This window comes from Bufo gargarizans, chromosome 4 (genome assembly GCF_014858855.1).
Source record: "Bufo gargarizans isolate SCDJY-AF-19 chromosome 4, ASM1485885v1, whole genome shotgun sequence".
Classification (NCBI taxonomy): domain Eukaryota; kingdom Metazoa; phylum Chordata; class Amphibia; order Anura; family Bufonidae; genus Bufo; species Bufo gargarizans.
Window position 1 is genome coordinate 212,088,621 of NC_058083.1, and position 26,779 is coordinate 212,115,399.

At 43.5% G+C, this 26,779-nt stretch overlaps 1 protein-coding gene across 2 annotated transcripts in view; it reads right to left on the reverse strand.

Annotated features, from left to right (window-relative positions):
- The window catches only part of LOC122935810 (probable cation-transporting ATPase 13A5), a 285,360-nt gene that overhangs the window by 149,305 nt on the left and 109,276 nt on the right, over window positions 1-26,779 (reverse strand). Inside the window, exons 14-17 of one of the 2 annotated variants that reach the window (XM_044291709.1) lie at window positions 17,165-17,315; window positions 16,846-16,920; window positions 2,993-3,149; window positions 2,205-2,322 (exon numbers count right to left, since the gene is read on the reverse strand). In XM_044291709.1, coding sequence (XP_044147644.1) covers window positions 2,205-2,322; window positions 2,993-3,149; window positions 16,846-16,920; window positions 17,165-17,315 — 501 coding nt within the window. Of the gene's footprint in view, window positions 1-2,204; window positions 2,323-2,992; window positions 3,150-16,845; window positions 16,921-17,164; window positions 17,319-26,779 lie in introns of both variants that reach the window. The other variant, XM_044291708.1, reaches the window with a different exon arrangement.

The following is a 26,779-nucleotide window of genomic DNA, read 5'->3' on the forward strand; positions in this document are numbered from 1 at the left end:
TTAGTAGGCATGGCTGTGATGGCTTCTAAGGGCACAAGAGTTAAACGCTTGTTCATTGGCTGCTCTGCAGCCTTTCAATAAGTGCCATTAAATCGCCGAACATCGAACTCGAACCCAAACTTTTACTGAAGGGTTCGGGTACAGCGTCCAATTACTGCTGGGTTTAAGTCACTTGGGGAAACCATCACTGAGACCAGTCATTGGCTGCAGCGGTGCACATGATTTTTTGCGGAAATTGGATGATAGGACCAGAAAACCAGTGAAAAGAACTTGGGAGCCAGGGAGCCATAACTCAACTGTGAGGTACAGGTGAGTATGGATATCTCCACTGGTACAGCTAGCTGGGGTGTAAATACAAAATGCATTGCATTTTTCATGTGTTCTTTTAGAAAGTAATGTCCTGGCCTGATATAAACATGACATGAACTCAACATAAAGGGAGACATTTATTATAAATTACTGTATAAGCCATTTTTGGCATATTCATTTTGTAGATATTCTTGCAATCTACAACTTTTTGCCGCTCATGCCATTTTTCCTCAGTGCCTAGAAAAGGAGGCGGAGTGTGGGCAAGCCACCAAGCCCATCTCATTTATCATTTTCCATGCCAGTTTTTGGCATGGAAAATGACTTAAAAAGGTTATCCCATGACTAATGTAAAAAAATGAAAATTGGACATCATATAGTACATGACGGTATCTTTCTAGCAAAGCCAGAATCAGCCCTATACCTCACATGGATCCAGAGATCTCCCCATTCATTGCTCTGCTAGATTTATATCAAGCTGGCAGCTCAAGGGGAGTGTCTTTTCTGCTGTAGCTAAAGGGGAGTGTCATGCTCTCCCTATCGCAGCTCAGGGGGCGTGTCCATGCTCTCCCTATTGAAAGTGTCCATGCACTCCCAGTTGAAAGATGAAACTGAGCATGTGCAGCCTGAGAACCTTTATAGACACTACACTATATAGCTACATAGCCAGTCACTTAAAAAATAAAAACAAAATATACATAACAGCAGCACTAGTCCAATAGACCACGGGTGCAAGATCCTCCGAACAGCAGGCTCAGCAGTTAATGAAGATAATATGTATCAAAAGATGAGGCAGGACTCCAATAGATAACGTGAAAAAGGTGGACCCTTTATTGACCCCTCTGCAACGTTTCAACCGCCCAATGCAGTCTTTATCAAGCATATAAAATGGTGTCTCACAGGGGTATATATACCAAAAATGCATAGCAGCAAGTTAAGCGACAATTAAACAATCATTTAATATAATAGTGTATACAAACCATTCAAAGACGAGAATACAATCACATGTGAAGCACAAATACAGCATCAATGGTATGTGCAAATGTGCAAATTATTAACAAACATGATTCATTCATACAACATATAGTATGTTAATTGTACCCAATCAATCACATGTGCATGTGTTAAATACCAGCAACAGCTGTTGTAAATTTACATAAAAAGAACTTACACAGCGGGGACAAATGTGCAGCACCAAGATCGTGTCCCATGAGCATGACTGCGCATGTCCAGGAGCCTAGCAACCACACGCCAAACTACAGGGATCGGGAGATGTCATCCCGGCCACATGATCAATCACATAACCAGAGCAGATATCATGAGACCAAGCAGGAAGGAGTGCTTGGATACGCCAAGCTGACAGGGAGGAGCCAGCATCAATAGGCCACAATCACCAGTAAGAAAAATAGCATCGTAACCATAGCAACAACTGACCGCACCATGCAGGCGAAGTGAGAACCAATGCGGCAACTGGACACAGCAGTCACACATAAAGAAACGGCAACGTAACTAGATATTATAGCTGAGTGGTTAAGTGCCTTGCCTCTAATGCAAAAGGTCATGAGTTTGAATCCCGACAAAAACTTTCTGAAATACAGGCTATATTAGATTTAAATACACTGGAGTGTGCCAAAGCACTGACTCCATATATGGACATAGCTATATATGGAGTCAGAGCAGGGACTCCTAAGCCTCGGACTCACACTGAGGGATTCCCTCACTGTGCATCGATCTTCTGCATAGAAATAGAGGCTAAATTAGATTACAATACACTGACTCGAGCACACGCGGTGTTTGGCAGAGCATAGCGATGCTCGAGACGAACTGGTGTTTGCCCAAGCATGCTCGCTCAACACTAATAAAGACTGCATACATAAGAGTCACTTCAATCCACTTACCTTTTTAAGCTGTCCACATTAATATCTTCTTTTAATTTGAAATCCTTATAAGCAATGCCAATGACACGGTAACCTTGCATTGTATAGTGGTCGAGGATGCAATAAAAATTGTCTGGCACTGTACATGGAAAGAAAAAAAATTGCATAGAATAGTCTGGACAATGTAAGAAGTCAATAATATTTACATTGGTTGTCATTTCTTGTCATTTATTCATTTAATTTGTGCTTTTTATGTTCCAAATGATATGATTTAAAGGGAGTCTGTCACCAACCTGACCGGTTTTAAACCAATCACATGGTTCAGTGGGACACAAAGACATGGCACAGATGTTACCTTTGTTTCATTTTTCAGATCATCCAAATCGCCCAAAAAGTCGTTTTTATTATATGCCAGGGGCGGAGAGTTTGCGGAAAGTGCCCAAGTTCCCCTGCCTCATTCGCGCCTAACTCCGCCCCTCAGTAAACTCCGGCCAGCCCTGTGGCTCTGTGACATCATATATGCCTATAGGCCGTTCGTGCATCGCTGCCGGGCCCGGCCTGCACAGTGTTCTGCCCACAGTGGGAAGAGGCACAGAGATATGCAGTGCGCATGCGCCAGTTACTAGCTTAAAATCGGCGCATGCACACTGCATATCTCTGTGCCTCTGCGATCACGAACGGCCTATAGGGATTTATGATGTCACAAAACACATATAGTCATGTGCATGGGGCCTTAATGGCATGGCCTGCCTCTACAGCAGGTTCACAGATAAGCAAGAGTTCACATAAGTTGTATTTTTCTAAAATACCTGTTTCTTTCCTGCAAAACTGAACTATCATCTCTGGAGCTCCTTTCATAAAAGCCAAGAATTTCAATTCTCCTGTTGGCTTAGTAATAACAGTCATGCGTTGAAGACTTGAGGAGAAGGGAAACTGGTAAAAAATACAGAATCCTTTAACTGGTACCTATCAAAAAGAAAAAAAATAATCATCTCTTATGCACTGCTTTCAATAATTTACCAGACCTGTGTCCATTATATACTTTTAAAAAAAGGCAGCACATTGGGAAAGATAACACATTGTGTGGAACAGTAGTGTTGGAAAATAACTACTGCGACACAGTGATAGGTTTGGTCTGGGAAAACAGGTATTTTCCTCCCAGCATGTGCTGCAGGGCTGATTTACAGCCAGGTGAGGTCAAATACCGGACCAGATTTTAAGTGCCGGTCAGGGTTTTGGCAGCACCTGGCTGTCCTTAAATAGGCAGCTGGGCTCAGAAGCCAGGTCTCTGTGTTGGGATCTGGAAGCCTTTTGTCTGGATGAAGGCTTGCTAATTGTTTGGCATGAAAACAGGTTGGTGCTGCTATGCTCAAGGACTCTTTGAGGCAGAATGGCCGCATAGTATGAATTACCACCAACACTGCAAGGTGACTTTTTGCTTGATTATGACTGCTTGTTTTGTCACTTGCCTAAAGTGTGAATAAAAGACTGAACTGTTTGATCCAAACAACTTGTTGTTGCCTCTATACTGCGTCCGCTAATCCCGTCTTACCAGAGCGAAACCCCACACTACTTATATGGATTTAGAATAATTATTAATGGATAAAATGCCACATAATTGTACAACCTATCTAACTGATTATAAAGGGGAAAACACACATTCGAGTCACATTATTACAACCACCAGATAATATCCAGAGTCACAACCATGTGCAGCACAGACAGCAGCTAGATGGCTGGGAGTGACTCAATAAAGTCCTGATAGGTTGTCACAGGTATCTGGAGCCATGCTGACTGCAGTGCATCCCACAGCTGCTGGCGGGTGTGTGGGGAAGGATCCATAGAGCAAATATGACAATTAAGGTGGTCCCATAGATGCTCAATTAGGTTCAAGTCGGGGGAATTAAAGGGCCAGGGTAGTACTTGTGAGTCTTGGTCATGTTCTTCAAAACAATGTTGGACATTTCTAGCTGTGTGACATGTCACATTGTCTTTTTAAAAGATCCCATATGTCCCAGGGAAGACAATCAGCATGCACAGTTGTATGTGATCTGCAAGGATAGATTTATACTCAACATGGTTGAGAGTGCCTTCCACATGGATGAGTCCAGAGAATGCCAGGAAAATGTTCCACAGACCATAATGCTGCCACCACCAGCTTCTGTTCTTCAAGCAATAGTTCAATGGTATTTGTTCTCTGATGTTTCTTGCCAGTCATGCCAATGTCCGTCCATTCGAAGAAGCAGAAAACGACTAATCAGAGAAGGCAACCCATTGCAATCAGTGGAGGTCCAATTCTGATACTGCTGCAAAAACTGAACCCTTTTCTGCAGCTGCAACTTCATTTACAGAGGTGCAGTGACCATCCATCCGCTTCAGAACCATGTGCAGTAGGGTTTGCTGAACTGTTTTACACACGTTTGGTAGCCCTCTGCTTCATTTTTGAGGTGAGAAGCTCTACTGTAGTGTGTCAATCCACTCTCGCACATCTTCATAGCTAAAGTTAACCTCAAACATCAATGGCAGGTGGTTTTCCACGGTTACCACATTGCCAAGTGACATTTGTCCACTTACAATATACTTTCACAACAGCAGCATTTGAGCGATTCACAAACTGCTTAGTTTTAGAAATACGGCTACCCTTGGCCCAAAAGCCAATAATCATCCCTTTTTGCAACTATTACCATATTACCCATGACAGTAACAAGGGATATGTGTGTAGAAAGCCTGCCACACACCTTACAGTATATACCCACCAAGCCTGTTCATGACACATTACTTCCTTCATGAGCTATGTGCTGATGTTGAAACTAGGAAGTGGTCAAAATATTGTGACTCAACTGTGTAGATGTGTAGCCTAGGATGGAAGAAGATCTTCCTAGACATAGACTTAGGCCAAAATGCACATTCCAGTTGCAACCAAATGCCTGACTTGCTCAGCACTTTTTTAAGCTTTTTTTAAAGGTGTTTTTGCCTATATAGTCTGTTTTAGAATATTTTATAGCAAGGTACCCCCAGTCACTTCCTCTGTACAGCAGTATGGTACAATGGTAAAAAAGTGCTATGCAAAACGACATGAAAAAAATGTCAGCATACACTGCAAAAGATGTTGCAGTACAGGAGTGATGTTGCTATGATCGCATTTCCTCTGATAGGCTTCAGGCCTACTGCTTGTAGCCCATCAGAGGCTCAAACAGGTGGTGTGATGACGTCATCATCGTAATTATTGCGCCGCCTGACCTGGGCAGCGTACTGCTCTGGACACAGGCCGAAAGAGGCCCGCACCGCATTCCTGACAGCTGCATAGAGGTATGTATTTGAGACAAGTTTATAATTTTATATTTGGCACCATGCTGTTGGGCCACTACTTGGGTGGAGGGTGGATTGGAGCGCTATTGGGGCATTCTTTACTGGTACACATAAAGAGGCATATCTTTGTGCTGACATACATTATGGGAAGCACTATGGTGCTCTACTGGGGGCACAAATAAGGGACATTTTTTGTACTGGCATACAAAATTGGCATTTTTTGCACTGGCACAAATAAGGGGACATTTGTATACTGCCTCACATTATAAGAAGGCATTTTTTGCACTGACACGCATAATAAGACAGCATTTTTTTGCACTGGCACAAATTATAAGGATATTTATTGTGCGGGTGCACATTATAAGGGGTATTTTTTGTACTGGTGCACATTATAAGGGGGTATTTTTGTACTGGCACAAATTAGTGGGCATTTTTCTACTGGCACACATTATAAATAGAACAATTTCGATTGGGGGACTATGGGGAACAAAATTACTAGTATGGGCACAATGGGGGCATAATTACTAATGGGGGCACTGTTAATACTAAGTACCCTCTGGCAGAGAATTATTACTATTGGCGGGACTTAGGGGAGCACTAATTCTGTGGGGAGCACCCTGGCACAGCATCAGCTTAGCACAATTCTTTTTGGGGGACATTATGTTTATGGCACTGTTCGTGTCAGAGACACTATTTGTTGGGTGCAGTTATTTTTTAGGGCACATGTACCAATAATTATTGAAGTGGGAATTATCTGTGTGGTACTAGTATTTTCAGGCAGTATAGTATTGGGAAGTACAGCAGGCACAGTACTGGGGGTGGCAGGATAGGGTGCTCAGAAGGTGGGAGGATGATGGATTAGGAAACTAAGATGTCAAACTCTGCAGAGACAAGACATGGCTGAAAGAAATCAATAGGGCAATCTGGTCTGAATGGAGACAATGAGGAAAGAGAAAGTCTACTTTAACCCCTTAAGGACTCAGCCCTATTTCACCTTAAGGACTTGGCCATTTTTTGCAAATCTGACCAGTGTCACTTTAAGTGCTGATAACTTTAAAACGCTTTGACTTATCCAGGCCGTTCTGAGATTGTTTTTTCGTCACATATTGTACTTCATGACACTGCAAAAATTGGGTCAAAAAAGTTAATTTTTTTGGATAAAAAAATACCATATTTACCAAAAATTTTGAAAAATTTGCAAATTTCAAAGTTTCAGTTTCTCTACTTCTGTAATACATAGCAATACCCCCAAAAATGTTGATGACTTTACATTCCCCATATGTCTACTTCATGTTTGCAGCATTTTGGGAATGATATTTTATTTTTTAGGGATGTTACAAGGCTTAGAAGTTTAGAAGCAAATCTTGAAATTTTTCAGAAATTTACAAAAACCCAATTTTTAGGGACCACTACAGGTCTGAAGTCACTTTGCGAGGCTTACATAATAGAAACTGCCCAAAAATTACCCCATTCTATAAACTACACCCCTCAAGGTATTCAAAACTGATTTTACAAACTTCGTTAACCCTTTAGGTGTTGCACAAGAGTTATTGGCAAATGGGGATGAAATTTGAGAATTTCATTTTTTTGCCTAATTTTCCATTTTAACCCATTTTTTCTACTAACAAAGCAAGGGTTAACAGTCAAACAAGACTTTATCTTTATTGCCCTGACTCTGCCGTTTACAGAAACACCCCATATGTGGCCGTAAACTACTGTACGGGCACACAGTAGGGCGTAGAGGGAAAGGTGCGCCGTATGGTTTTTGGAAGGCAGATTTTGCTGGACTGGTTTTTTGACACCATGTCCCATTTGAAGCCCCCCTGATGCACCTCTAGAGTAGAAACTCCATAAAAGTGACCCCATCTAAGAAACTACACCCCTCAAGGTATTCAAAACTGATTTTACAAACTTTGTTAACCCTTTAGGTGTTGCACAAGATTTAATGGAAAATAGAGATACAATTTCAAAATTTCACTTTTTGGGCAGATTTTCCATTTTAATATTTTTTTCCCAGTTACAAAGCAAGGGTTAACAGCCAAAAAAACTCATTATTTATGGCCCTGATTCTGTAGTTTACAGAAACACCCCATATGTGGTCGTAAACCGCTGTACGGGCACACGGCAGGGCGCAGAAGGAAAGGAATGCCATACGGTTTTTGGAAGGCAGATTTTGCTGGACTGGTTTTTTGACACCATGTCCCATTTGAAGCCCCCCTGATGCACCCCTAGAGTAGAAACTCCATAAAAGTGACCCCATCTAAGAAACTACACCCCTCAAGGTATTCAAAACTGATTTTACAAACTTTGTTAACCCTTTAGGTGTTGCACAAGATTTAATGGAAAATAGAGATACAATTTCAACATTTCACTTTTTTGGCAGATTTTCCATTTTAATATTTTTTTTCCAGTTACAAAGCAAGGGTTAACAGCCAAAAAAACCTCATTATTTATGGCCCTGATTCTGTAGTTTACAGAAACACCCCATATGTGGTCGTAAACCGCTGTACGGGCACACGGCAGGGCGCAGAAGGAAAGGAATGCCATACGGTTTTTGGAAGGCAGATTTTGCTGGACTGGTTTTTTGACACCATGTCCCATTTGAAGCCCCCCTGATGCACCCCTAGAGTAGAAACTCCATAAAAGTGACCCCATTTTAGAAACTACGGGATAGGGTGGCAGTTTTGTTGGTACTAGTTTAGGGTACATATGATTTTTGGTTGCTCTATATTACACTTTTTTGTGCGGCAAGGTAACAAGAAATAGATTTTTTGGCACCTTTTTATTTTTTGTTATTTACAAAATTCATCTGACAGGTTAGATCATGTGGTATTTTTATAGAGCAGGTTGTCACGGACGTGGCGATACCTAATATGTATACAATTTTTTTTATTTATGTAAGTTTTACACAATGATTTCATTTTTAAAACAAAAAAAATGTTTTAGTGTCTCCATAGTCTAAGAGCCATAGTTTTTTCAGTTTTTGGGCAATTATCTTAAGTAGGGTCTCATTTTTTGCGGGATGAGATGACGGTTTGATTGACACTATTTTGGGGTGCATATGACTTTTTGATCGCTTGCTATTACACTTTTTGTGATGTAAGATGGCAACAAATGGCTTTTTTTACACCGTTTTTATTTTTATTTTTTTACGGTGGTCATCTGAGGGGTTAGGTCATGTGATATTTTTATAGAGCTGGTCGATACGGACGCGTCGATACCTAATATGTATACTTTTTTTATTTTATTTAAGTTTTACACAATGATTTCATTTTTGAAACAAAAAAAATCATGTTTTAGTGTTTCCATAGTCTAAGAGCCATAGTTTTTTCAGTTTTTGGGCGATTATCTTGGGTAGGGTATGATTTTTGCGGGATGAGATGACGGTTTGATTGGTACTATTTTGGCGTAAATGCGACTTTTTTGATCACTTTTATTACCTTTTTTGGGAAGTAAGGTGGGCAAAATTTCAATTTTCTCATAGTTTTTTTTTTTTTTTTTATGGCGTTCACCGTGCGGGGAAAGTAACATGACCGTTTTATAGATCAGGTCGTTACGGACGCGGCGATACCTAATATGTGTAGTGTATTTTATTTTTTTTTTTTTTATTCAGTGATAAATGTTTTTTTTTTATCTTAACTTTTTTCACTTTTTTTTTACATTTTTTTTGACCCAGACCCACTTGGTTCTTGAAGATCCAGTGGGTCTGATGTCTGTATAATACAGTACTGTACAATATATATTGTACTGTACTGTATTTTACTTACCACTTTGTCTGAACAGATCTCTGCTTTCAGCACAGATCTGTTCAGCACCATGGACAGCAGGATGCCTGAGAAGGCGTCCTGTTGCCATGGGAACCTTCCCCGTCTGCTCAGTAGTGTTCAGAACTTCGCAGACGGGGAAGGGTAAGGACGGGTCTGTCGGGGGGCTGCCTGGGAGCTCTCTCCCTCTCCCATCGGGGGGCTGCAAAGGCACAGCAGCCCCCGATGGGAGAGGGAGGGAGCTCCCTGACCTGTTAACCTTTTCCATACAGCGGTCCGTACGGACCGCTGTATGGAAAGGGTTAAACGGCTGACATCGCATCACCGATGTCAGCCGTTTATAACAGGGTGCCAGCAATGTGCTGGCACCCTGGTATACCCACTAGAAGCCAACGATTATTCAAGGGGAGGCGGGCGGGGGATCGTGATCCCGCCTCCCGCACCGCCCGCCTCCCGCACCTCCCGCACCGCCTTCGACACCCCCCCTGCACCACCCGCCCACATAATATCATTCAGGGGTGCAGGGGGGGTTAATAAAAACTTAATTTCTGGCATTTTAACGTTTGATCCCCGCGGTCAGAGACCGCGGGGATCAGAATCGGCTAAAAGCGCAGCAAACCGCAGGTCTGAATTGACCTGCGGTTTGCTGCGATCGCCGATACGGGGGGGGTCACATGACCCCCCTCGGCGTTGTGACAGGATGCCGGCTGAATGATTTCAGCCGAAATCCCGTTCGGATTAACCCCCGGGGCGCCGCAATCTTATTTTAAACTCATGACGTACCGGTACGTCATGGGTCCTTAAGGACTCGGGAACCATGCCGTACCGATACGTCCTAAGTCCTTAAGGGGTTAAAGGAGATGTGACTGGATGTAAGAAGTATGTGATGCTGTATTACCCTTTATGTTTTCTAGCGCTGCATGTAATGTTTTCCAAGTATGTCTTTAACAGTCGAGGGAACGGGCGAGGTTGAGAATTTGGCATGGAGGGGTGCCATTTCAATTTTCACCTCAGGTAGCAGAAAGGCTAGGTGCACCCCTTTCCCTTGCCACAAAGCACCTAGCAGAACTCTTGCACCAGGGCCCATGAGCCTTTAACTATGCTCCTGTTTTTAGAGCATTATGAATATTACAAAAACAAAATCCAAAAATCCTTGGCAGAATTGAAGTTTTTTTTCCAATTTCACTACACAAAGGGGTTTTTACCCCCATTTTCCATTACAAGCTATGGTAAAATACACAGTGACATAAAAAATATAACTTGTCCTTCCAAAAACAAGCCCTTAGGACCCTTTCACACGAGCGTGACGGATTGGCTTAGGATGTGTTCAGTTAAAAACGTGTGATTTTGCTAGCAAATTAAGTCTGTTTTGTCTGCGATTGCGTTCAGTGTTTGCGTTTTTCTGTGCGGATGACACAACCATCCTCTATATTTTTTTGCTCACAGATTTTTGGCCACAGGAAATTCTTTGTCCTCGTTATATTTTGAATTTCGAATGGGCACCTCCACAATTGTTGGGATAGTGAGGGCAACCTGTGCCACCATTTGGTTGCGACTGCGAGCTGATGTGCTGTCACAACCAACAAGGCAGCAGTGTCTTCATATTGCCGAGGGAGAGGGCACAATTCTCCAACTGTATTGGTGCCCTTGATGGGAAGCACATACGGGTGAAGAAGTCACCGAACTCAGGGTCCTGATTCTATAATTATAAACAGTTTTTCTCTATAGTTTTGTTGGCCTTGGCTGACACAAACGACAGGTTTATAATTGTAGATATGGGGGCCTATGGAAGTTCGGCTGATGCTCGCATCTTCCGGGCTTTCAGAATGGGTCAGTGGCTTCAGTCAAACCAACTGGACATTACCCAGCCAGCTCTTCTTCTTGACTCCTCTGGCCCACCTGCACCATATGTCATAGTTGGCGATGAGGGGTTTGCCCTATAGCCAAACCTCATGCGTCCTTTCCCCAGGTGAGGATTGGATGAGAAAAGGCGCACATTCAACTATCGGTTAAGCAGGGCCAGAAGATTTGTGGAGTGTGCCTTTGGGATCTTAGCCAGCAAATGGTGTACATTTCTTTTGGCCAACTAGCTGGCCCCGAAAAATGTTAATCATGTTATTAAAGCATGTGTAGTTCTCCATAACTAAATTTGCATGTATGAGGCCACTCCTGATTACGATGTGGACGTCTTTACAGCAGCAGCCCATGGAGACCCCTCTCAAGTTGGAAGACCTGATACAGCAGGACTGAGAGTGAGGGAATTATTTTTAGACTATTGTCTCCAATTGGAGCAACATAATTTTTTTTCCCATCCCCTTAAACTGACTATACAGTGTATCTATCCTGGATGGATAATTTTTTTTGTTAGTATTTTTGCTATTTTTTAAGTTAGGGACTCGCAAAACAATGAGGACCCTTGACGTGGGTTATGAGTTTACATATTTTGCATGCATAATGAAATGTGTGTGAAATATAAACTAATCCCTCATTATTACAATATAACAAGTCATCTTTAGAACTATATTTAAATCAAATTGCATTGTGTATTAATTTAAAAAATAAATAAAACCAATAACCTTTTTTGTCTTTTGTTTTCTTATTTGAAAAATAAACAAATAAAAAACAATAGTCTGATCTGACAATGTAATAATAATTTCTTACACTATAACCAACATAATTATAAATTATAATAACTTCCTGGTGTGGCTGGGGGACCTTCACATTGAGAGGGCCGGTAAGTGCCTGAGAAGAGGGTCCTAAGTGCTGGGGTGGAGCAGCCTAAGATGCGGAGGAAGCTTGTTGCATATAGAAGGTCTCACCAATGTATTGCTGGCCATATTGTTGACAGTGGAGGGGCAAATGTTTGGCGAGGAGGAGGATAGTAGGGAGGCCTGATGGGTATCTGTGGAGGAGCCCTAGGTGGTGGCTGCCTCCAGAACAATCCCAACTGCACCTTTGGTCCTCAAGTACAGATCCAGAGGCACTATCTTCAAAAGAGGGCCCAGACTACAACTATAAATGTCATAATGGTCCTCCTGGCGGGCTCGGGAAAAATAGTCGAGCACCCGACTATTCACCTCCACTTCAGCTGATGGTATTGGCAATGACTGTTTCCGACGTGCCGGCAGCTGAAGTGAAGGGGCTGACTCCACTGCAGGAGGAATGTGGGGCATGGAGATGGTGGAAGGTCCTGCTTCGGCCATATCTTCCGCAGCCTGTGAATGGGGATTATCCTCCTCAGCTGCGGAAGTGTAACGGGGTGCCGAAGGCGCACTCGGTCTCCCATCAGCCGCAGACCTGCTGCTTAGCTTCGGGATCTGTGTTTGACCTCGTTCCCAGGGCGGATTTGCTAGCTGGGAGGCTCCCTGCTCCTAGGTCTGCCTTGAGCGCCGAGCTGATCACTCGGTGCTCTACTGGTCGGTCTGTCGGTCATGTGACGCTGGCCACGTCACATGACCCTCACTATAAATACAGGCAGCCTGCTGGCCATAGGTTGCCTGTTAATTCTAGGTTCTTGGCATTTTGTTGGACTACTGAATACTACCTGATCCTGTTCCCTGATGATCCTTTGCCTGCTCCTCCTGTACTGCGCATCTCTCATGGTATCCTGACCCCGGCTTCCAACTGACGATTCTTTGCGGACTTCTGTTGTACTTAGTTTCTATCCTGGTATTTGACCTCGGCTTTTCCTGACTATTCTCTCTATCTTTGGTTCCAACCACCGTGTCTTTGTGCGACGCAGAAAAGGTGAATGGATGGACTCTACATGCCTGGTTCCCACCATGAAGCATGGAGGAGGAGGTGTGATGGTGTGGGGGTGCTTTGCTGGTGACACTGTTGGGGATTTATTCAAAATTGAAGGCATACTGAACCAGCATGGCTACCACAGCATCTTGCAGCGGCATGCTATTCCATCCGGTTTGCGTTTAGTTGGACCATCATTTATTTTTTAACAGGACAATGACCCCAAACACACCTCCAGGCTGTGTAAGGGCTATTTGACCATGAAGGAGAGTGATGGGGTGCTGCGCCAGATGACCTGGCCTCCACAGTCACCGGACATGAACCCAATCGAGATGGTTTGGGGTGAGCTGGACCGCAGAGTGAAGGCAAAAGGGCCAACAAGTGCTAAGCATCTCTGGAAACTCCTTCAAGACTGTTGGAAGACCATTTCAGGTGACTACCTCTTGAAACTGATCAAGAGAATGCCAAGAGTGTGCAAAGCAGTAATCAAAGCAAAAGGTGGCTACTTTGAAGAACCTAGAATATTACATATTTTCAGTTGTTTCACACTTTTTTGTTATGTATATAATTCCACATGTGTTCATTCATAGTTTTGATGCCTTCAGTGTGAATCTACAATTTTCATAGTCATGAAAATAAAGAAAACTCTTTGAATGAGAAGGTGTGTCCAAACTTTTGGTCTGTACTGTATATATATATATATATATATATATATATATATGGACAGTGCACTTACCTAAACTCATGCGCTCATGCGCTTTTGTTCAGGGGTTTTTGACCACACACTTGAGAACAGCTCCTGTGTTACTTCCACCCAGGCGGCATCCTTTTTGTATCTGTCATCTGTCTTGATAGTCCCTCGACCTGGTGTCCCAAATGCAGGGCCTCTCCTGGACTATCACTATTAGCTTCTCCACATCCATAGGCTTGGTGGGTTGCCTTTAGGCTTGGTGGGTTGCCTTGGCATCTTCGCTGTGGCTCAGCAAGGGCAGCAATATGTCCAATAAAGCAGCTCCGCACAGGTAGCAGGAGCCAGACACAGAAAATGCTCATTTCCTGTGGAATCTACCTTCAATTGTTGCTAAGTAACATGCTTTAAAAATGGAACGCAACGCAGCGCTATTCACGCAGCCCTATTAATTTCTATGGAACCAGGGCTGCATGAAAAACGTAGAATATAGAACATGCTGCGATTTTCATGCAACGCAGAAGTGATGCATAAAAAAAAAAATAATACACAGACCTATTGAAATGAATGGGTCAGGATTCAGTGTGGGGTAGGAAAAAAAAAAAAAAATGTCCGGAAAGGGTTAATTATTTTCCTAAACATTGCAAAAAGCTATCAAAAATTGCACCGAAACTCAAAAATGCCTAAAAGAAGACTGAAGGTATACTGGTATACCAGATTCAGATCAGAAACAGAACACAGAACAGGTGCAAATCTTTCGATTAAACCTTCACACCAGCAGTTGGGGCAGTTTCTTCATAGCAAAGGTAGGATTGAAGCGCTTTCCATGAGGCCTCCATACTTGAAACCAACCATTATGGTGCGGTATGCCAGACCTTGCAGGGGAATTACGTGTCAGGTCAGGGTGTGAGCAATAGGTGGACCAAGGTAAATACAGTTCTGGTTACTCAAGCTTATGTCGTCCCTGGGCAGGCTCGCTTAAGTGAAAAGGAGAACGGCACAAGGATTCTCTGGGGCGCACTCTGGTGTAAGGGACACTAGACAGATATGGGTTTGAGGTGCCCTTGGTGGTCTGTATTAATGTGCCAGTGGCAAGGTCCCTTGTAGTCGTGACGCCAGTACCTTTTGTATGGAGGTACAACCATTTACTATAGTGTTAATAGAGGAACTGAGTCTGAGACAAGCAGGATGGAACTCCAAATGGCACTTTACTGATGATGACTCTTGATTACAACACAACCAATGCATTAAAACAGTCTCTTGATACAATCCTGCATTAAGCACAATCTCCCATGCATATGGCGAAAGAGAAATGCAAATCCTCAATGAAGTACAGGCTCTAGTAATACATAAGAAAGCTACTGCTCAGACTAGGCTGGTAACAATGAAAGTCTTACACTGGTCACAACTCCGGCCTGATCCTAATCCTTGATTAAAGGTGTTTTTCTGAATCCTGAAACTTCTATTCCAATGTTGTTCTGACAGTTGGCCTGACTGTCCTCAAGATTTAAACTGGAGATGTAGATGCTTCAAGCTATTGCCTACACCTACTACAAAGGTGCCTAATAAGTCCTCAGGTAATGACTATCTTGCTAATCCTTTGTCTTGCATAAACGTCATAATTCCTTAAATACTCGGCTGCATGCAGTTTAGACATTGGTCACCCTGGAAGATGGATTTATGGGAGTGGATTGCTCACCTCTAGGTAGAATACTTGTAGGCCTTAACCCTGGGCTATGGAGCTGACAGGGACAGAGTAGAGAGGCTAGGAAGGGGCCTCCCTCGAGATATCCAGCTACACGGCTGTTGCTTTCTTGTAGGCTCATGAGAGAACTGTATTGAACTGAACTCTCACTTGGATTGACCTGAGCTCTTCTGAACTGGTTTGGATTGACCTCAACCAGCAACTGAACTGAACTGCACTGCACAGTTCTGCACAGCCTAACTTAGGTCTGAGCTAAGATATATATATATATATATATATATATATATACACACACACACACTGACACTGCTCCATCTTGTGGAGAAACAAGTGTAGTGCACCCTGACTAGGCCTGTGTAAAGGATATTTGCATATAGAATCACATTGTGACATGGAGAATATGACAGGAGATAAAATACAAAATACAGGCATATCACATGACATTAATACATGATAAAAACACGTTTGAGGGGCCCACGGTCACTTGAGTGGGACACTGCAATGGGATCCCAAACAAAACCTGGATTCATCACTAAAGACGATACAGTTACAGTCTGCAGCAGTCTAACCTTGTACGACACCACTGCAAATGAAGGTGATGGTGGCTGGCTGTCCATGGCAGGACACATAATGGGTGCCTTGACACTGAATTTCTTTCTGCTAAGGACCTGGAAATGGTCTGGGCATAAACAGGGGTGTCTAATGAAGGTGCTACCTGTGTCTGAATGGTGAACAACATAACTGTGGGAGCTGCTTGTGCTTTATGGTGGCTCAAACTATCTTCTCTACTTGTGGTATATCTGACCTGTCTAGAGCCTGTTCGCCGTGTGTACATCCTCACATAACCACTGCTCATAGCACCTTCTAACAGCTAGATCAAAATGACATACATGGCATCAAATTTGTTGAAATGAACATCTGCTTCTCTCTGTTCAATGATGCTCCTCCCTCTAAAAGTCTGTTAACTGGCAAAATGTCTTTAAGTGCATTGTAAAGGCATGTCTAGCAGTCAATGAACAGCCACTCAGCTAGTACCAGATGGACCTTTCTTAGTGAGTCTGTGGCTGGAGGACGCAATAAAACAGATATGTGAGCTTGGACAGCAGAAATTTGATAATCAAGAGGAAAAATAAAGTAGTAATTTAATCTCTGTTTAGTGCTATAGTTTCTATTTAGAAAGGAAGTCATAATGCTGTGCCAGATATATTGTGCAGTATGATGAATTGAAATAGTGCTGGCGGACCTCACATACTTAAAATGGCGCTTGTGAGGGTTCTGTTGAAGCTTCTGTGGTTTTGACAGCAAGAATACTGCTGCATGCTGTGCTGTTCTTGCCATACAAAAATGGCAGAAACCTTTATGGAGCTCTTGATGGGAAGGATAAATGAAGTTTTAAACATTACAATACAAGCATCACCAAATAATTTCCTTCTAAGTTTTGCCAAAACTTACATTTAGTGTATGTGATCTTGGTGTGACAAGAGAATATGAACTAGATTCCCCATCTGTCTTGCATTCTTCAAGCTCCTGAGAAAGTTTGAACATACAAAAAGACACAGGAAATATGTTACTTTATTGGACCAGATTTATCAGTTGCCCATCGCAACCAATGATATTCCACTTTTTTTTTTTTTTTTTTCAGAGCTCCTTTGGGAAATGGAAGGTGGAATCTGGGTAGTATGAGCAACTTGGCCGGTTTTAATTTACACTAGTCTTGATAAATCTATTCACTGTGTTGAAATTGCATAGCACAATTAAGAATAAGTATTACCCAGCCTGTTCCTTCAAACATCTTCATGTCTAGTGGATCTCCATGTACTTTTCCATCAATTAACACCAATGAATGGCAGCTGGCCATTGCTCCAATCAAAGGACTCCAGGGTAAAGTACATCCAGGTGTAATGGGCACTGCCTCCAGAAATCTGCTAGACAACAGAGTAAAAATTAATTGATAGGGAAAAATATTTTGAAAAGGATTTCTTATTTTATGTACACCAATCAGATCTATAACTTTGTGGTTGTGGTTCAGTCCTCATAATTTCAAGATCTCTATGTGGAAACATTACTTTGTAATCCAGAATATCCTATTAATATGCAGAATAATAAACTAGGTATTCAGTAAACAGTATATTGCTTTAATACACACACAACTTTCATAGACATATAGGAGAATGTATGAAGCCCTACGCCCCAGAATTATGGTGTCATGAAGTCCCAACATACAGCTCTGCATCTTTCTGGGCTTACCGTATTTTCAACATTTTGCATTTTTATACCACTCACTTCACTATAAAAAGGTGAGTTGGAAAGTGGGCATGATTAAGGCTACTTTCACACTTGCAGCAGAGAGATTCGGCAAGCAGTTCCGTCGCCGGAACTGCCTGCCGGATCAGGCAAAATGTATGCTAACTGATGGCATTAGGATCCTGATCAGTCTTAAAAATGCCTGATCAGTCGAAAAAAATGCATTGAAATGCCGGATCCGTCGTTCCGGTGTCATCCGGCAAAACGGATCCAGCATTTATTTTTTCACCTTGTTTTTCAGTCTGCGCATGCGCATAACGGAACGACGGATCCTGCATTCCGGTATTCTGAACGCCGGATCCAGCGCTAATACATCCCTATGGTAAAAAATGCCGGATCCGGCGTTCAGGCATATCTTCAGTTTTTTTCACCAGAGAGAAAACCGTAGCATGCTGCGGTTTTCTCTTTTGCCTGATCAGTCAAAACGACTGAACTGAAGACATCCTGATGCATCCTGAACGGATTACTCTCCATTCAGAATGCATGGGGATAAAACTGATCAGTAGTTTACCGGTATAGAGCCCCTGTGACGGAACTCAATGCCGGAAAAGAAAAACGGAAAGTACCCTAACAATGCCACAAAAATTGTTGCAATCATACTCCAGGGGCATAAAAAGTAAAGTAAGATCTCAAAATAGAAGCATTTGACATAATGCTGTCTGAGACTAGAAAAAAATTGTCACTGGCCCTAACATGTGCAGTGCCCCGGAGCAGGGTTACATGAAGTATGTACATTTGTGGACATTTGCCCCTATTTCCCCTATGTAAAGTCACTCCTCAGTTTATTTTATTTTAATGTGTTAACTTTGAATCCAGAGGAAACAAAAACAGGCTGGTTTTGAGAGCTCAATTTATATAAGCAGGCATATAACGTGAGTTTGCGCGCCGCGTGTTTGATTTAAGTGTGTGTTTGTATTAGTGTGTGACTTTAGATTAAGTGACTTCAGATTCATCGACTTCAGTAAATCAGTTTCTTAATACTGCATTATATTGTATCGTTCGATTTCATTGTGTAATCCCCATTAGTTTATGTTCAATAATTGACAGCACCGTCCAGTGCACATCTTGCCAGATGCATGCAGTCCTGGAACAGTCGTTCGAGGGTGCATATCATTGTTCAAAATGTGGGCAAATTACCCGTTTGGAATCACAAATTGAGTATCTAAACGGGCGAATTTCAACACTGAGAGGCGTTTACAATTTGGAAAAGAGTTTGCTGCTCACTGAGCAAGCACGCTATGGGGTAGTTGAGGGGGAGGGTGGAAGCTAGGAGGCTGAGGAAAGTGAGGTAGCTAGCTGGGTAACAGTTAGAAGCAGGGTAGAGGGAAGAGTACCAGGGAGGCTAGCCCTGATCTGACACACCCCAACAAGTTTGCATGGACAGCACTGCTGCAGCCGGACACTTCCTCTGCCAGTCAGGGGAATGTCAGCTCCAGTAAGCAGGGGACCAGGAGAGCAGGGCAGGCCAGACAGGTGCTGGTAGTGGGAGACTCTATTATTAGGGGTACAGAAAGGGCAATCTGTCACAAAAACTGTGATCGCCGAACAGTGTGTTCTCTTCCTGGCACTAGAGTTCGACACATCGCAGATAAGGTTGACAGATTATTGGGAGGAGCTAGACCCAGCAGTCATGGTCCATATCGGAACCAATGACAAAGTTATAGGAAGGTGGAGAGTCCTTAAAAATGATTTTAGGGATTTAGGTTAAAAGCTTAGGGCAAGGACCTCAAACGTAGTGTTTTCCACAATACTGCCTGTACAATGACCCACACAAGAAAGGCAGTGGGAGATTAGGGAGGTTAACAAGTGGCTCAATAACTGGTGTAGAAAGGAGGGGTTTGGGTTCCTGGAGAACTGGGCCGACTTCTCTGTCAGCTACAGGCTCTATCGTAGGGATGGGCTGCACCTCAATGGGGAAGGGGCAGCTGTGTTGGGGTGGAAAGATGGCTAGAAGGTTGGAGGAGTGTTTATACTAGGGACTGGGGTGAGGGTAATTACGTTATAGGATGGGAAGATAGTGCAGATAGAGACCTGGGGCAAGGTAGTGTGACTGGGGGAGGAATGGAAGGAGGGATTAGAACAGTTCAGAAAGAAAGGTGTAGGGTAAGAAAATATACATAAACCTCTCAATTGTATGTATACTAATGCCATAAGCCTGACTAATAAAACTGGTGAACTGGAATTAGTGATGTGTGAGGAGAACTATGACATAGTGGGAAAAACTGGGACATGGCTGGATGCTAGCTATGACTGGGCAGTTAATGTACAGGGTTACAGTCTGTTTACAAAGGATTGTCAATACCAGAGAAGGGGAAGAGTCTACCTTTTGTGTAAAGTCCTGTCTAAAGCCCACAGTCCGAGAAGATATAAGTGTGGGACATGAACATGAGGAGTCACTGTGGGTAGAAATACATGGAGGCAAAAATAATAATAAATTACTAATAGGAGTTTATTATAAACCACCTAATATACCAGAGTCCACAGAAAATCTAATACTAAACGAGATAGACAAGGTGGCAAATCATAATGAGGTGGTTATTATGGGGGACAGATATAGACTGGGAAACTGAAAGCTGTACATCTCATAAATGAAACAGGTTCTTGGCAATAACCAAAGAATTACCTTTCCCAACTGGTTCAGGACCTTACTAGAGGGACGGCCATACTGGACTTAGTATTAACCAATAGACCTGACAGAACAACAGATGTGCAGGTCAGTGGCGTAGCGTGGGTTGCCAGCACCCGGGGCAAGCCAAAAATTGCGCCCCCCCCCCCCCCCGCGCCTACCCCAGGCACGCCACTTTTAACAGATACTGTAGTAGATCACTAGCAGTCCTATGTTACACCTCAGATAACACAGAGATAACTCTCTGAGTACAGATAATGTAGTAGATGGGTGTGAGGCCCCAGAATTCTGAACACGTACAGTGTGACCTGAAGTCTGGGGCCAGAATGCGGCAGTATGGGCCAAATTCTCAATCTTCTCCCCCAACCCTACCATGAAACAGATATGTGGATGGACATTATTATTACAGTAGAATACCGCCCCATACCTGTTACATCCAGTGACGTCTCCTGTGATGTAGACTCTCCTCGACGTCTTCATTCAGAGATAAGACCACCATGATAACTTCTTTCAGCCGCTTCTCGTCTCTGCAGAGTTTCACCGAAAAAAATTTAGGTTCCTCACTTTACTATCATGCTCTCCTTCCTTCAACACTGTCATCCTGCTGCCCCCCAATACTGAGCTAGAGCCAGACAGATAGCTTTCATTCCCCCTGTATATTATAATGGCCCCCTCTTTATTATTAATGTACTGGCCCCCTCTTTAATAACAAAGAGGGGGCCATTATATTAGCAAAGAGGGGGTCATTACATTAATAATAAAGAGGGGGTCATTACATTAATAATAAAGAGGGGGTCATTACATTCATAACAAAGAGGGGGTCATTACATTCATAACAAAGATGGGGTCATTATATTAATAATGAAGAGGGGGCCATTACATTAATAATAAAGAGGGGCCATTACATTAATAATAAAGAGGGGCCATTACATTAATAATAAAGAGGGGCCATTATATTAATAATAAAGAGGGGGCAGTACATTAATAATAAAGAGGGGCCATTACATTAATAATAAAGAGGGGCCATTACATTAATAATAAAGAGGGGGCAGTACATTAATAATAAAGAGGGGCCATTACATTAATAATAAGGAGGGGGCAGTACATTAATAATAAAGAGGGGGCCATTACATTAATAATAAAGAGGGGGTCATTACATTAATAATGAAGAGGGGGTCATTACATTAATAATGAAGAGGGGGTCATTATATTAATAATAAAGAGGGGGTCATTATATTAATAATAAAGAGGGGGCCAATACATTAATAATAAAGAGGGGCCATTACATTAATAATAAAGAGGGGGTCATTACATTAATAATGAAGAGGGGGTCATTATATTAATAATAAAGAGGGGGCCAATACATTAATAATAAAGAGGGGGTCATTACATTAATAATGAAGAGGGGGTCATTAAATTAATAATAAAGAGGGGGCCAATACATTAATAATAAAGAGGGGGCATTACATTAATAATGAAGAGGGGGCCATTACATTAATAATAAAGAGGGGGTCATTACATTAATAATAAAGAGGGGGTCATTACATTAATAATAAAGAGGGGGTCATTACATTAATAATGAAGAGGGGGTCATTACATTAATAATAAAGAGGGGGTCATTACATTAATAATAAAGAGGGGGTCATTACATTAATAATAAAGAGGGGGCCAATACATTAATAATGAAGAGGGGGCATTACATTAATAATGAAGAGGGGGTCATTACATTAATAATAAAGAGGGGGTCATTACATTAATAATGAAGAGGGGGTCATTACATTAATAATAATAATGTAATGGCCCCCTCTTTATTATTAATATAATGGCCCCCTTTTTATTAATAATGTACTGGCCCCCCTCTTTATTATTAATATAATGGCCCCCTTTTTTATTATTAATGTACTGGCCCCCCTCTTTGCTAATATAATGTCCCCCTCTTTGTTATTAATGTAATGGCCCCTCTGTTATTAATGTACTGGCCCCCCTCTTTGCTAATATAATCGCCCCTCTTATTGCTGTGCCAATCATGCCACTGAAGCCTTTCTGCTCCAGTCCTCTCCTCTCCTCTCCCACCCCCCATACTGCCGCCAGAGCCTCTGCAATTAGGTAAGTTAACATAAAAAAAAAATACTTACCTACTATCTCCATCCCCGCTTGTTCCCGCCGCAGGCGGTCACGAACGCCTCACTGTGCCTTCCTGCGCCGCGTCATCGCGTCATCTCGCGAGACCCGACGCAGGAGGTCACAGTGAGGTTATCGTGACCGAGTCCTGCGTCGCTCGCCTCTACTGCCTTATAGGCTTCAGGACTAGGCCTGAAGCCTATGGGGCATAATGGAGGGGACGGGAGCCATAGGCTCCCGTAGCCCTCATTGAAATTTCGGATGCCTGGCGCCCCCTGCAATTTGGCGCCCGGGGCAACGGCCCCTCCGGCCCCCCCCACGCTACGCCCCTGGTGCAGGTTAGGGGACACCTGGGAAATAGTGACCATAAAGTAATAACCTTCCAATTATCTACAGGGAGGAACAAAAATACCAAACTTCAAAAAAGCTAACTTTAGCCAACTAAGAGAGGGCTAACTAACTGGGACAAAGTCCTCAAAAATAAAAAAAAATACTGCCACAAAAAAAAAGCATACTAAAATCTAATTGTGAGAGGTACATACTTTATGGGAATAAAAGGTTAAGGAACAAGAAGAAATCAATGTGGATAAATGGAACTGTAAAGAAGGCGATAAATGACAAAAAGAAAGCATTTAAATCACTAAAACAGGAGGGTAGCGAGGAAGCACTGAAAAACCATAAGGAAAAAAATAGAATATGTAAAAAAAAAAAAAAAAGCCGCCAAACTAGAGACCGAGAGATTAATTGCCAAAGAGAGCAAAACTAACCCTAAAATGTTCTTCAATTATATAAATGGTAAAAAGCATAAATCTGAAGGTGTTGGCCCTCTACAGAGTGATAAGGGGGGAGTTGCCAGGGCCAGATGGCATATCCTAAGAGAATTAAGTAATGTCATAGCCAGACCCTTATTGATATTTACAGACTCTATGCTGACAGGGAGTGTTCCACAGGATTGGCGCATAGCAAATGTGGTGCCAATATTAAAAAAGGGTGCAAAAACAGACCCCGGAAACTATAGGTCGGTAAGTTTAACATCTGTTGTGGGTAAACTGTTTGAAGGTTTTCTAAGAGATACTATCTTGGAGGATCTCAATTAAAACAAGCAAATAACATTGTATCAGCATGGCTTCATGAGGGATCGGTCATTTCAAACTAATTTAATCAGTTTCTATGAGGAGGTAAATTCTAGAATTGACAGCGGCGAATCAATGGATGTCGTATATCTGGACTTCTCCAAAGCATTTGACACTGTACCACATAAAAGGTTAGTATATAAAATGAGAATGCTCGGACTGGGAGAAAACATCTGTATGTTGGAAAGTAACTGGCTCAATGATACAAAACAGAGGGTGGTTATTAATGGTACACACTCAGATTGGGTCACTGTCACTAGCAGAGTACCTCAGGGGTCAGTATTGGGCCCTATTCTCTTCAATATATTTATTAATGATCTTGTAGAAGGCTTGCACAGTAAAATATACATTTTTGTAGATGACACTAAACTGTGGATCTGGATAGATTAGAGGCTTGGGCAGATAAGTGGCAGATGAGGTTTAACACTGACAAATGTAAGGTTATGCACATGGGAAGAAATAATGCAAGTCACCCATATATTCTAAATGGTAAAACACTGAGTAAGGCCTCATGCACACGACAGTTTTTTTTCACGGTCCGCAAAAACGGGGTCCGTAGGTCTCTGATCCGTGACCGTTTTTACGTCCGTGGGTCTTCCTTGATTTTTGGAGGATCCACGGACATGAAAAAAAAGTCGTTTTGGTGTCCGCCTGGCCGTGCGGAGCCAAACGGATCCGTCCTGAATTACAATGCAAGTCAATGGGGACGGATCCGTTTGACGTTGACACAATATGGTGCCATTTCAAACGGATTCGTCCCCATTGACTTTCAATGTAAAGTCTGGAGTTCTTTTATACCATCGGATTGGAGTTTTCTCCAATCTGATGGTATATTTTAACTTGAAGCGTCCCAATCACCATGGGAACTCCTCTATGTTAGAATATACTGTCGGATATGAGCTACATCGTGAAACTCAGATCCGACAGTATATTCTAACACAGAGGCGTTCCCATGGTGATGGGGACGCTTCAGGTTAGAATATACAAAAAAACTGTGTACATGACTGCCCCCTGCTGCCTGGCAGGTGCTGCCAGGCAGCAGGGGGCAGACCCCCCCCCCCCCCATTTTTAACTCATTGGTGGCCAGTGGGCCCCCCCTCCCTCCCCTGTAGTTAACTCATTGGTGGCCAGTGTGCGCCCCCCCCCCCCGCCCCCCTCTATTGTAATAGCATTGGTGGCAGTGTGCGCCCCCGCCCCCCCCTCCCTCTATTGTAATAGCATTGGTGGCAGTGTGCACCCCCGCCCCCCCCTCCCTCCCTCTATTGTAATAGCATTGGTGGCAGTGTGCGCCCCCGCCCCCCCTCCCTTTATTGTAATAGCATTGGTGGCAGTGTGCGCCCCCGCCCCCCCCCCCTCTATTGTAATAGCATTGGTGGCAGTGTGCGCCCCCGCCCCCCCTCCCTCTATTGTAATAGCATTGGTGGCAGTGTGCTCCCCCGCCCCCCCTCCCTCCCTCTATTGTAATAGCATTGGTGGCAGTGTGCGCCCCCGCCGCCCCCCTCTCTCCCTCTATTGTAATAGCATTGGTGGCAGTGTGCGCCCCCGCCCCCCCCCCGATCATTGGATCATTGGTGGCAGCGGAGTAGAAGCATCATACTTACCTGGCTGCTGGCTGCTGCGATCTCTGTGTCCGGCCGGGAGCTCCTCCTACTGGTAAGTGACAGGTCTGTGCGGCGCATTGCTGTCACTTACCAGTAGGAGGAGCTCCCGGCCGGACGCAGACATCGCAGCAGCCAGCAGGTGAGTATGAATCTTCTACTATTGCTAAGGCTAAGTAACCATGGCAACCAGGACTGCAGTAGCATCCTCATTGCCATGGTTACCGATCGGAGCCCCAGCGATTAAACTGGGACTCCGATCGGAACTCCGCTGCCACCAATGATCTGGGGGGGGGGAGAGGGGAGGCCGCACACTGCCACCAATGTATTATAAGAATAGAGGGAGGAAGGGGGGGGCACACACTGCCACCCATGTATTAAAAGAATAGAGGGAGGAAGGGGGGGCCGCACACTGCCACCAATGTATTAAAAGAATAGAGGGAGGAGGGGGGGGGGCGGGGGGGGGCGCACACTGTGCCACCAATGTTATCATTACAATAGAGGGAGGGAGGGGGGGCGCACTGGCCACCAATGAAATTTAAACTGGGGAGGGAGGGGGGTCTGCCCCCTGCTGCCTGGCAGCCCCGGATCTCTTACAGGGGGCTATGATAGCACAATTAACCCCTTCAGGTGCAGCACCTGAGGGGTTAATTGTACAGATCACGGCCCCCTGTAAGAGATCGGGTGCTGCCAGGCAGCAGGGGGCAGTCATGTACACAGTTCATTGTATATTCTAACCAGAAGCGTCCCCATCACCATGGGAACGCCTCTGTGTTAGAATATACTGTCGGATCTGAGTTTTCACGAAGTGAAAACTCAGCTATGAAAAAGCTTTTATGCAGACGGATCTTCAGATCCGTCTGTATGAAAGTAACCTACGGCCACGGATCACGGACACGGATGCCAATCTTGTGTGCATCCGTGTTCTTTCACGGACCCATTGACTTGAATGGGTCCTTGAACCGTTGTCCGTCAAAAAAATAGGACAGGTCCTATTTTTTTGACGGACAGGATGCACGGATCACGGTCTCGGCTGCAAAACGGTGCATTTTCCGAAAAAACGGAAAACGGCACAACGGCCACGGATGCACACAACGGTCGTGTGCATGAGGCCTAACACTGACATGGAAAAGGAATTTTAATAAACAGCAAACTAAGCAGTTAAAACCAGTGTCAGGTTGCTGCTGCCAAGGCTAATAAGATAATGGGTTGCATCAAAAGGGGCATAGATGCCCGTGATGAGAACATAGTCCTACCACTTTACAAATCACTGGTCAGACCACACATGGAGTACTGTGTACAGTTCTGGTCTCCTGTGAACAAGGCAGACATAGCAGAGCTGGAGAGGGTCCAGAGGAGGGCAACTAAAGTAATAACTGGAATGGGGCAACTACAGTACCCTGAAAGATTATCAACATTAGGGTTATTCACTTTAGAAAAAAGACGACTGAGGGAAGATCTAATTAATATGTATAAATATATCAGGGGTTAGTACAGAGATCTCTCCCATCATCTATTTATCCCCAGGACTGTGACTGTGACGAGGGGACGTCCTCTGCATCTGGAAGAAAGAAGGTTTGTACATAAACATAGAAGAGGATTCT